At 69.6% G+C, this 11,332-nt stretch overlaps 1 protein-coding gene across 1 annotated transcript; it reads right to left on the bottom strand.

Annotated features, from left to right (window-relative positions):
- Positions 1 to 331: 331 nt before the first annotated feature.
- LOC115639849 (glutamate receptor ionotropic, kainate 5-like) lies at positions 332 to 9,818 on the bottom strand (the record flags this gene model as incomplete). The annotated part of the gene is made up of 3 exons (XM_030542805.1): positions 9,788 to 9,818; positions 1,292 to 1,421; positions 332 to 496 (listed from the first exon to the last, which is right to left on the bottom strand). Coding segments are annotated over exons 2-3 (250 nt in total), but the record flags the coding sequence as incomplete, so codon positions are not given.
- Positions 9,819 to 11,332: the final 1,514 nt, after the last annotated feature.

The raw sequence follows: 11,332 nt of genomic DNA, 5'->3' as shown, positions 1-11,332 counted from the left end.
TGCACACGTACTGGCATCAGTGGTCTCACGCACGCCCCCTCGCACATGTTCTGCTCTCAGTGGTCTCACGCACACCCCCTCGCACACGTACTGGTGTCAGTGGTCTCACGCATAGCCCCTCGCACACGTACTGGTGTCAGTGGTCTCACGCACACCCCCTCGCACACGTACTGGTGTCAGTGGTCTCACACACGGCCCCTTCCACACGTACTGGTGTCAGTGGTCTCACACACGGCCCCTTCCACACGTACTGGTGTCAGTGGTCTCACGCACGGCCCCTCACACACGTACTGGTGTCAGTGGTCTCACGCACGGCCCCTCACACACGTACTGGTGTCAGTGGTCTCGTACTGGCTGTCGCGCTGCAGTTCGAAGATTTCGACCTCCACGCGGGCCTTAGCCGGCACCTCGATGATGCTGTTGATCTGCTCCCGGGCCAGGGCCAGGGCCAGCCGCTCCCCGCGCCCACATACCGTCTGATCGTCCAGGATCGCAGCTGGGGGGCACAGAGCCAGGGGGCACATGGGTCCAGAGACACCACCCACACCCCTCCCCCACCACTGAGCTCCCCCCATCCTCAGCCACCTCCCATGGCCCCCCACCCATCCACGGCCCCTCACTCCCGACCCGCAGCCCCTACCCCCCAGCCCTGGGCTTCCGCCCCTCGCTCTGCCGGTGCCCCTCACTCCTGACCTTCAGTCCCTGCCCCCCAGCCCTGGACTTCCCCCCCACCGGCTCTGCTGGTGCCCCTCACTCCCGACCCGCAGACCCTACCCCCCAGCCCTGGGCTTCTGCCCCTCGCTCTGCCGGTGCCCCTCACTCCTGACCTTCAGTCCCTGCCCCCCAGCCCTGGACTTTCCCCCCACCGGCTCTGCTGGTGCCCCTCACTCCCGACCCGCAGCCCCTGCCCCGAGCCCCGGGCTCCCCCAGGTCTCCCGGTGCCCCTCACTCCCGACCCGCAGCCCCTGCCCCCAGCCCCGGGCTCCCCCAGGTCTGCCGGTGCCCCTCACTCCTGACCCGCAGCCCCTGCCCCCAGCCCCGGGCTCCCCCAGGTCTGCCGGTGCCCCTCACTCCCGACCCGCAGCCCCTGCCCCGAGCCCCGGGCTCCCCCAGGTCTGCCGGTGCCCCTCACTCCTGACCCGCAGCCCCTGCACCCAGCCCCGGGCTCCCCCAGGTCTGCCGGTGCCCCTCACTCCCAACCCGCAGCCCCTGCCCCCAGCCCCGGGCTCCCCCAGGTCTGCCGGTGCCCCTCACTCCCGACCCGCAGCCCCGGCACCCTGGGCTGCCTCACCCATGCGCAGTGACGACAGCACCTGCAGGCTCAGGCGGGCGAAGCCGACGATCAGCAGCAGCAGCGGCGCGGGCGACGTCGGCATCTTCCAGCCTCCTCATGGGGAACGTCGCCGCGGCCCCGCTGCCACCTGCGGGGGGGAGGGGGAGAGCCCAGGGGTGGGGCCTGGGGGAGTCACATGGCAGAGCACCCCCAGTGCCCCCCACAGCACCCCACTGACCCCGCCCACCGCGCCCCACTGACCCCGCCCACAGCCCCCTCTACTGACCCCGCCCACAGCACCCCTAGTGACCCCCACTGACCCCGCCCACACTGCCCCTCGTGACCTCCCCACGGCGCCCCAGTGACCCCCCAAAGTCCCCTCTACTGACCCCACCCACAGCGCCCGTAGTGACCCCCACTGACCCCGCCCACAGCCCCCTCTACTGACCCCCCCCACGGCGCCCCCCACTGACCCCGCTTACAGTGCCCCACTGACCCCGCCCACAGTTCCCTTTACTGACCCCACCCACAGTGCCCCCCACTGACTCCGCCCACAGCACCCCTAGTGACCCCCACTGACCCCGCCCACCGCGCCCCACTGACCTCGCCCACACTGCCCCTCGTGACCTCCCCACGGCGCCCCAGTGACCCCCCAAAGTCCCCTCTACTGACCCCGCCCACAGTTCCCTTTACTGACCCCACCCACAGCACCCCTAGTGACCCCCACTGACCCCGCCCACCGCGCCCCACTGACCTCGCCCACACTGCCCCTCATGACCCCCCCACGGCGCCCCAGTGACCCCCCCACGACGCTCCCCACCGTCCCCTCTACTGACCCCATGCACAGCGCCCCTAGTGACCCCCACAGCCCCCTTTACTGACCCCATCCACAGCGCCCCCTAGTGACCCCCCACAGTGCCCCAGTGACCCCCCCACAGCCCCCTTTACTGACCCCACCCACAGCGCCCCCTAGTGACCCCCCACAGCACCCCAGAGACCCCCCCACAGCTTCCTTTACTGACCCCACCCACAGCGCTCCTACTGACCCCCCGCCCCACAGCCCCCTCTACTGACCTGCCCACAGCGCCCCCTAGTGACCCCCCAGCCTCCTCTGACCTGACCCCGCCCCCTACTGACCCTGCTCAGAGCACCGCAGTGACCCCCCACAGCACCCCCTAGTGAGCCCCCACATCCCCCTCTACTGACCCTGCCCACAGTGCCCCTTAGTGACCCCCTGCCCCCATTGACACTGCCTCACAGCCCCTCCAGTGACCCTCCCGCCCCACAGGGCCCCCTAGTGACTCCTCCTCTGAATACTGTGGGGGAGCCTCAGTTTCTGGCCGACCCTCTGGCTCCTGGCAACTAATGGCCAGGCCCTTCCCCCTGCCAGGGGATGGATGCTAAAGGTGGGGGAGAACAAAGGGATCAGGTGACCTCCTGGCCCGGGAAAGGGGCTGAGCAGAGAGGAGGGGCTGGAGGGGTTGTTAGTCTGGAGCTGGCTGAGGGCAGACGTGGGGGTCTGGCTCACTGCCCCCCAGAATGGACCCGGCCGAGGGATCCGGTTCGCTGTACCTACAAGCTCTGTGTTAGATCCTGTTCCTGTCATCGAATAAACCTCTGTGTTACTGGCTGGCTGAGAGTCACGTCTGACTGCGAAATGGGGGTGCAGGACCCTGTGGCCCCCCAGGACCCCGCTGGGGTGGACTCGCTGTGGGAAGCACACGGAGGGCAGAGGATGCTGAATGCTCCAAGGAGAGACCCAGGAGGTGAAGCCGTGGGAGCTTCTTGCCCTGAACAAGTCTGCTCCAAGGGAGAGGAGGCTCCCCAAAGTCCTGCCTGGCTTGTGGGGAGCAGTTCCAGAGCATCGCCCGGTGACTCCGTGACACTCTGCCCCACAAACTGCTCTACTGACTCCCCAAGTCACAACACCCCCTAGTGACTGTGATGGAGCAGGGGCTGGCTGGGGGGGATGGGAGGGCCGGGGGTGACTTTAGGGGGGGACAGGATCTAAGCCTGTAACCTGAGCCAGGTAGGGGGAGGGGCTCAGCACCTGGGCCGGGAAGCTGGACAAAGGAATTGGCCGGCTGGAGGGGGGGCAGGTCAGTTTCGGTTTTGGGTTGGGTGAGGGGAATTCAGGGGATCCTATTCTGGGGTCCAAGCGCCCTGAACCTCCAGCAGGACTCGACTGAGGGGTCCTGGTTGGGCCCCCCGGCTCTGCTGTAACCTGTGTTCCTGTCGTCCAATAAACCACCTGTTTTACTGGCTGGCTGAGAGTCACTGTGAGTCCCAGGAAGAGGGGTGCAGGGCCGGACCCCCCCACACTCCGTGACAGTGATCCTCTGCCCCACAGCACCCCCTACGGAGCCCCCAGCCCACAACACCCCCTACTGACCCTGACCCACAGCGCCCTCTACTGACCCACCCCAGTGATCCCCCAACCCACAGTGCCCCCAGTGACCCCACCCACAGCACCCCCTAGTGACCCTCTGCCCCATAGCACTCCCTACTGACCCTCTGCCCCTATTGACCCCAACAGCACCCCCAGTGACCCTGCCCCACAGCGCCCCCTAGTGACCCCCTGCCCCACAGAGCCCTCTACGGACCCACCCCAGTGACCCCACCCACAGCACCCCCTAGTGACCATCTGCCCCACAGCGCCCTCTACTGACCCCACCCCAGTGATCCCCCAACCCACAGTGCCCCCTAGTGACCCCACCCATAGCCCCCTCTACTGACCCCACCCCACAGCATGCCCTAGTGACCCTCTGCCCCTATTGACCCCAACAGCACCCCCAGTGACCCTGCCCCACAGCACCCCCTAGTGACCCCCTGCCCCATAGAGCCCTCTACTGACTCCACCCCAGTGACCCCCCAACCCACAGTGCCCCCTAGTGACCCTCTTCCCCACAGCGCCCCTTGTTTGCATGCACAGGGGGTGGGACTCAGTGTCCCCAGGTGTTACTGGTTAACGAGGGGAGGGGAGAGGGAGTTTGTTGGGACACAGGACCGGAGAGGGAACTCGGGACCCCGGCCGATGGCCTGCAGGATGGAGACCCCAGTGACTGGTGACCTGGTGACCCGGAGACCCAGCTCAGGAGTCACAGCCGGGTCTGGCCAGTGGGGGACAATGGGCTGTGGGGAGAGGACCCCGGTGACCTGACCAGCCGGCTCCAGCCAGAGGGGCCAGAGGAGACCCAGGGGACCCAGTTTATGACCCTGTTTCCCTGGAGAGAAGCCAGTGGACAGAGGGGGCTTGGGGCCGGGGATATCGGAGGCCCAGCTGAAAAGCAGGGGGGCTCAGGGCTGGAGAGGGGGAGCAGGCAGAGCCCCCCTGGCTGCAGGGAGACTGGGATGTGCTGGGCTGAGGGAGGCCAGGCCTGAGGCTGGAGACTTTCCTGTGCTGGGTTCAACTCTCAATAAACCTCCTGTGTTACGCTGGGGGAGAGTCACCCCGGGCTAGAGAACAGGGCGGTGGGGGGGATCGTCCCCTTCGGGGGGTGAGGAGGCCCCAGGGCCCCAGAGCGAGGGGACTCCCTGGGGGGCCCACGGCAGAGACGGACGTGCTGAGGCTCAGAGAGGTGCGGCTCCAGGAGGTGGAGGGGCCTGACCCCCAGAGAGAGTGGCCCCCCGAGAAGGGCTGTCACACTGAAAGGGGCACCCCCCCCACGGGGCCAGGCGTGGGAATGACCTGGGAGTCCATGACACGCCTCTTACTGACCCCCTGCCCCACAGCACCCCCTGCTCACCTTCTTGCCCCACAGCGCCCCCTACTGAGCCTCCTGCCCTGCTTCCTGCCCCACAGCGCCCCCTACTCACCCCCCTTGCCCCAGAGTGCCCCCTACTGACCCTGCCCCACAGCGCCCCCTACTGAGCCTCCTGCCCCACTGTGCCCCTGGCCAAGGTGACTCCTGGTGGCAGTGTGGGGGAGGGGTCTCGCAGCATCTGGCATCGCCCCCCCCCCCACACCGCTCCCCGTTTGTGCCGAGTCAGCAGCTCGCCGCGTCCTCACCTTGAGCAGCGACATGGCTTCCCGCAGCCTGGCTGGGCACTGCTGGAGGGAAGCTCGCAGCACCAGGGGCCCCAGGGAGGGGGCATCTCAGTGCCATGGGAGGGGGCAGCTGGGATATAGTCAGTTGCATGGGGACGAGGCAGTGTCCAGTGCTGGGTTCCCAGGGGGATTGGGAGGGTGGGGACGTGTCTCAGTGTTGGGGTTCCTGGGGGGGGATTTGGGGGGGAAGGGGCCATGTCCAGTGCTGGGAATTTGGGGGGGGACAGGGCCATGTCCAGTGCTGCGGTCTCCGGGGTGGGATTCGGGGGGGACAGGGCCATGTCTTGGTGCTGGGAATTTGGGGGGGACAGGGCCATGTCCAGTGCTGGGGTCCCCAGGGGGGATTCGTGGGGGACAGGGCCATGTCTTGGTGCTGGGAATTTGGGGGGGACAGGGCCATGTCCAGTGCTGGGGTCCCCGAGGGAGGATTCGGGGGGGACAGGGCCATGTCTTGGTGCTGGGAATTGGGGGGGGGACAGGGCCATGTCCAGTGCTGCGGTCCCCGGGGGGGGGATTCGGGGGGGGACAGGGCCATGTCTTGGTGCTGGGAATTTGGGGAGGACAGGGCCATGTCTTGGTGCTGGGAATTTGGGGGGGACAGGGCCATGTCCAGTGCTGGGGTCCCCGGAGGATTCGGGGGGGACAGGGCCATGTCTTGGTGCTGGGAATTTGGGGGGGGACAGCGCCATGTCCAGTGCTGCGGTCCCCGGGGGGGGATTCGGGGGGGGACAGGGCCATGTCTTGGTGCTGGGAATTTGGGGGGGGACAGGGCCATGTCCAGTGCTGCGGTCTCCGGGGGGGACAGGGCCATGTCTTGGTGCTGGGAATTTGGGGGGGACGGGGCTGTGTCTTGGTGCCAGGGTTCCTAGGGGGAATTTGGGGGACAGGATCGTGTCTGGGTGCTGGGGTTCCCGGGGGGGATTTGAGGGGCTGGGGCGATGGGATGGAGCCAATCACCCATCCGTCCATGGTCCAGGAAGGGGGGGGGAATGGGAATCCAAGGCAGTCCGTGACCCTTGAAGCCCCACCAGCTGCATGGGGGAGGGGAGGGAGAAGGGGGCGGGGTCTCAGATAGCGTTGCCTGGAGACACAAGCTTCCTTCCTAGCCGTGTCCTGTTGCCCAGCAACAGCTACCGGCTGCCACAAAAGAGTATCTACATCTGAGCAGGGAGACGGGGCTGTGAGCTTCCCCACAGCAGTGCCCCGAGCCAGGCCCCTGGTGCTGTGAGCTTCCCCACAGCAGTGCCCCCAGCCGGGCCCCTGGTGCTGTGAGCTTCCCCACAGCAGTGCCCCCAGCCGGGCCCCTGGTGCTGTGAGCTTCCCCACAGCAGTGCCCTGAGCCAGGCCCCCTGGTGCTGTGAGCTTCCCCACAGCAGTGCCCTGAGCCAGGCCCCCTGGTGCTGTGAGCTTCCCCACAGAAGTGCCCCCAGCCAGGACCCTGGTGCTGTGAGCTTCCGCACAGCTGTGCCCTGAGCCAGGCCCCTGGTGCTGTGAGCTTCCCCACAGCAGTGCCTCCAGCCGGGACCCTGGTGCTGTGAGCTTCCCCACAGCAGTGTCCCAAGCTAGGACCCTGGTGCTGCGAGCTTCCCCCAGCAGTGCCCTCACTTTGGGATCCTGGTGCTGCAAACTTCCACCAGCAGTGCCCCCAGCCAGGGCCCCTGGTGCTGTGAGCTTCCCCCCAGCAACGCCCCCAGACCAGGACCCTGGCACCATGAGCTTCCCCACAGCAGTGCCCCCAGATGGGGACTCTGATGCTGTGAGCTTCACCCCAGCAGTGCCCTCAGCAGTTAACTCACCCCTTGAACCCTCAGCACTGAGACATGGCCCCTGCTATAAGGCAGCCCCAAGGAACTGCCACTCTGGAGAGACAGCCCCGTCCCCCCCCCACACTGCATCCCAGCCCCTGCCAAAAAAACCCAGCACCCAGACAGGGCCACCCAGAGGATTCTGGGGGCCTGGGGCCCTCGGCGGCAGGTGGCTCTGGTGGACCTCCCACCAGAGCCGCGGGACTGGCAAGCGGCAGGGCGCCCTCTGTGCGGCAAAACCCTGTTCGGCGATGGGGGGCCCTTCCGTTCCGGGACCCGCCGCCAAAGTGCCCCAAAGGCCTGCGGCGGGGGCCCCCCACCAGCGAATTACCGCTGAAGCGGGACCTGCCGCCTAAGTGCAGCCCGCTCTTCGGCGGTAATTTGGGGCGGGTCCCGGATTGGAAGGGCCCCCTGCCACCGAATTACCGCCGAAGACCAGACCGGGTTGCACTTCGGCGGCAGGTCCCGCTTCGGCGGTAATTCTCTGGCGGGGGGTCCTTCTGCCGGCGAAGACCGGGAGCAGAAGAAGCTCCGGGGCCCGGCCCCACAAGAGTTTTCCGGGCCCCCCAGAGCGAATGAAGGACCCCGCTCTAGGGGTCCCGAAAAACTCTAGTGGGGGCACCTGCGGAGCCTGGGGCAAATTGCCCCTCTTGCCCCCCCCCGGGCGGCGCTGCACCTAGACCCGGCCATGCCTCTCCTCCGCAGAGGCCAGCTCCTGGGTTGGCAGGAGCCCCAGGCCCCAGCCCGGCCTGGCCAGCGACTCAGCGCCGAGTCCTCCTGCCCAGGCCGCGCCAGGGAGCTGGGGGGGGGCACCGCTGTGCTCCCTGCAGCTGCGGGTGAGCGGCCTCGAACCCAGGGCTCGGAGGCGGGGGGCTGCCAGGGGCCTGGGGCCTCCGGGAGGAGGGTTTGAGCGCTGGGAGCTGCTGAGAGGGGGGCTGTGAGATGGGGGCACATGGGGGACCCAGGGCGGGGTGAGCATACAGACACCCCCTCCCCCCAGTGGCCAAGGGGGGCCGGCTGGAGCCTGGGGGGGGGATGCCGCTGAGACCCGGCAAACTCGGTTCACACAAGGACCCACTGAGCAGCGAGAGCGTCACAGAGCTCACCCCCCCCAGCGGAGACAGGCCCCTGCCCCATTCCCTGCCCCCCTGAGCCAGCCAGTCCCTCCCCCCGGGCCGGGTGGGAGCCGACACCCCCCCAGCGGAGACAGGCCCCTGCCCCATTCCCTGCCCCCCTGAGCCAGCCAGTCCCTCCCCCCGGGCCGGGTGGGAGCCGACCCCCCCCCAGCGGGGACAGGCCCCTGCCCCATTCCCTGCCCCCCTGAGCCAGCCAGTCCCTCCCCCCGGGCCGGGTGGGAGCCGACACCCCCCCAGCGGGGACAGGCCCCTGCCCCATTCCCTGCCCCCCTGAGCCAGCCAGTCCCTCCCCCCGGGCCGGGTGGGAGCCGACACCCCCCCAGCGGGGACAGGCCCCTGCCCCATTCCCTGCCCCCCTGAGCCAGCCAGTCCCTCCCCCCGGGCCGGGTGGGAGCCGACACCCCCCCCGCGGGGACAGGCCCCTGCCCCATTCCCTGCCCCCCTGAGCCAGCCAGTCCCTCCCCCCGGGCCGGGTGGGAGCCGACACCCCCCCAGCGGGGACAGGCCCCTGCCCCATTCCCTGCCCCCCTGAGCCAGCCAGTCCCTCCCCCCGGGCCGGGTGGGAGCCGACACCCCCCCAGCGGGGACAGGCCCCTGCCCCATTCCCTGCCCCCCTGAGCCAGCCAGTCCCTCCCCCCGGGGCCGGGTGGGAGCCGACACCCCCCCCAGCGGAGACAGGCCCCTGCCCCATTCCCTGCCCCCCTGAGCCAGCCAGTCCCTCCCCCCGGGCCGGGTGGGAGCCGACACCCCCCCAGCGGGGACAGGCCCCTGCCCCATTCCCTGCCCCCCTGAGCCAGCCAGTCCCTCCCCCCGGGCCGGGTGGGAGCCGACACCCCCCCAGCGGGGACAGGCCCCTGCCCCATTCCCTGCCCCCCTGAGCCAGCCAGTCCCTCCCCCCGGGCCGGGTGGGAGCCGACACCCCCCCCAGCGGGGACATGCCCCTGCCCCATTCCCTGCCCCCCTGAGCCAGCCAGTCCCTCCCCCCGGGCCGGGTGGGAGCCGACACCCCCCCCCCAGCGGAGACAGGCCCCTGCCCCATTCCCTGCCCCCCTGAGCCAGCCAGTCCCTCCCCCCGGGCCGGATCGGGGCCGGGGCCCCCCACCTGCTTCGTGTGCTCAGCCCTGGGTTTGGGGCTAACGGGGGGGCACCGGGGTCCCCCCAGCGGAAGGGGGCGATGGAGACAGGCCGGGGGAGGGGTCGGGCCGAGCTGGAGGCGCCGAGAACGGAGCAGAGAGAAAAGGGGGCGCCGGGGGGGCTGCAGGGTGTGTGGGGGGGGCGCAGGATACAGCCAGGGCCAGACGGGCCCAGCCTCGCGGTCTCTGCCCCTTGTCTCCCGCCCCCCACCCCCGCCAGAGGCCAGACAGGGTTCCCCTCCCCCAGCTCCCCCGCACCCCAATCCCCCCATTCCGCCCCCGGCCTCACATACGCGTGCGCAGAGCTTCGGCACGGGCCACGCCAAAGTGCGGGGAGGGGCACGGAGCTGCCCCCCCGGCGCCCCCAAACAGGCAGGAAAGTAGAGACTTACGGAATCCGTGATCGGTGCGGGGGCCCCCCGCTCTGGCTGCCTGCGGCCCCCCCCGGCTCGGGGTGGAGCCCCCCTGCCCGCTCGGGGCCCCCCAAGTCCGCAATCCGGGCAGCGGCGAGACGTGCGGGGGGCGCAGTGAGGGGGACTCAGGCGTCAGCGCCCCTCATTTTGCGGGGGGGGGTGAGAACTGCCGGTAGAAGAGAAAACGCCCCATGTCCGTCTGTCTGTCCGGGGGGGCTGCCCCAAATCTCCCTCGACCGCAGCCCCAGCTCGCCCTCCTGGGGGGGCGCCAGACCCCCCCGGATCGCAGCCCTGGCCTTGATCTCCGGGAGGGGAGGGTTCAAATCCCGATTTTCCGCCGGGGGGGCGACGCAGAGGATGCGGGGGGAGCGGGGGGGGGCGCTTCAGGAGCCCTCAATCAGCCGAGGCCGGCGCATCGCGGCGACGGTGGGGGGGGCGGAGATGGAGGGGGGCGGGGAAAGGGGAGGGGGCGGGGATGGAGAAAAGGGGGGATGGGGGCGGCCGGACCCTCCGTCGGGGGCGGGGTCTTACGGCCTGGTGGGGGATGAGGGGGTGGAGAGACCCCCCCTTTGCATGGGGTCGTGGGGCGGCCGGGGGCTGCTGGGAGGACGTGGGGGCGGCTGGGGTCTGGGGGGGCTCAGGGAGGGCTCTAAGGGGCGGCTGGCGGCGGGGGGGTCTCTGGGGGGGGTCTCCTCATTGAGATTCGCTGCGGCGCTCGCAGGCGCGAGCTGAATCCTGATGAGGCCCCGCAGCGCCCCGACCCGGCCCGGCCCGGCCCGGCCCAGCGGGGGGGGGGGGGGGGGGGGGGTTCTCTGGGAGTCGCTGAAGACTTGACGGGAGAGGGGCGGGAAATGGCTTCAGTCACCACTAGCTCCCCTCAGGCAGGCAGGACAAAGGGAAATAGGGGCACTGCTGGGGGAAGCTCGCAGCACCAGGGGCCCCGGCTGGGCACTGCTGGGGGAAGCTCGCAGCGTCAGGGGCCTGGCTGGGGGCACTGCTGGGGAAAGCTCGCAGCACCAGAGGCCCCATCTGGGCACTGCTGGGGGAAGCTCGCAGCACCTGGGGCCCCATCTGGGCACTGCCGTGGGGAAGCTCGCAGCACCTGGGGCCCCGGCTGGGCACTGCTGTGAGGAAGCTTGCAGCACCAGGGCACTGCTGGGAGGAAGCTCGCAGTGCCAGGTCCTGGCTGGGCACTGCTGTGGGGAAGCTTGCAGCACCAGGGCACTGCTGTGGGGAAGCTCGCAGCATCTGGGGCCCCGGGTGGGCACTGCTGTGGGGAAGCTCACAGCGCCTGGGGCCCCGGCTGGGCACTGCTGTGGGGAAGCTCGCAGTGCCTGGGGCCCCGGCTGGACACTGCTGGGGGAAGCTCAATACATTGAAATCCAAGACCAGCAGCAGGAATGTGGGATGAGGGCCTTGGGGTGCAGCTCCCGTGGGGGGTTGGGGGGGGCTGTTCTTGCTCAGAGCCACCCAGACAGACAGGGACGGACAGACGTGCCCGAGACCAACTGGAGAGGGACAGGG

Source organism: Gopherus evgoodei, unplaced genomic scaffold, assembly GCF_007399415.2.
Source record: "Gopherus evgoodei ecotype Sinaloan lineage unplaced genomic scaffold, rGopEvg1_v1.p scaffold_137_arrow_ctg1, whole genome shotgun sequence".
Taxonomy (NCBI): Eukaryota; Metazoa; Chordata; order Testudines; family Testudinidae; genus Gopherus; species Gopherus evgoodei.
The sequence above is the reverse complement of the archived record's forward strand: the minus strand, read 5'-3'. Positions and strand labels throughout refer to the sequence as shown.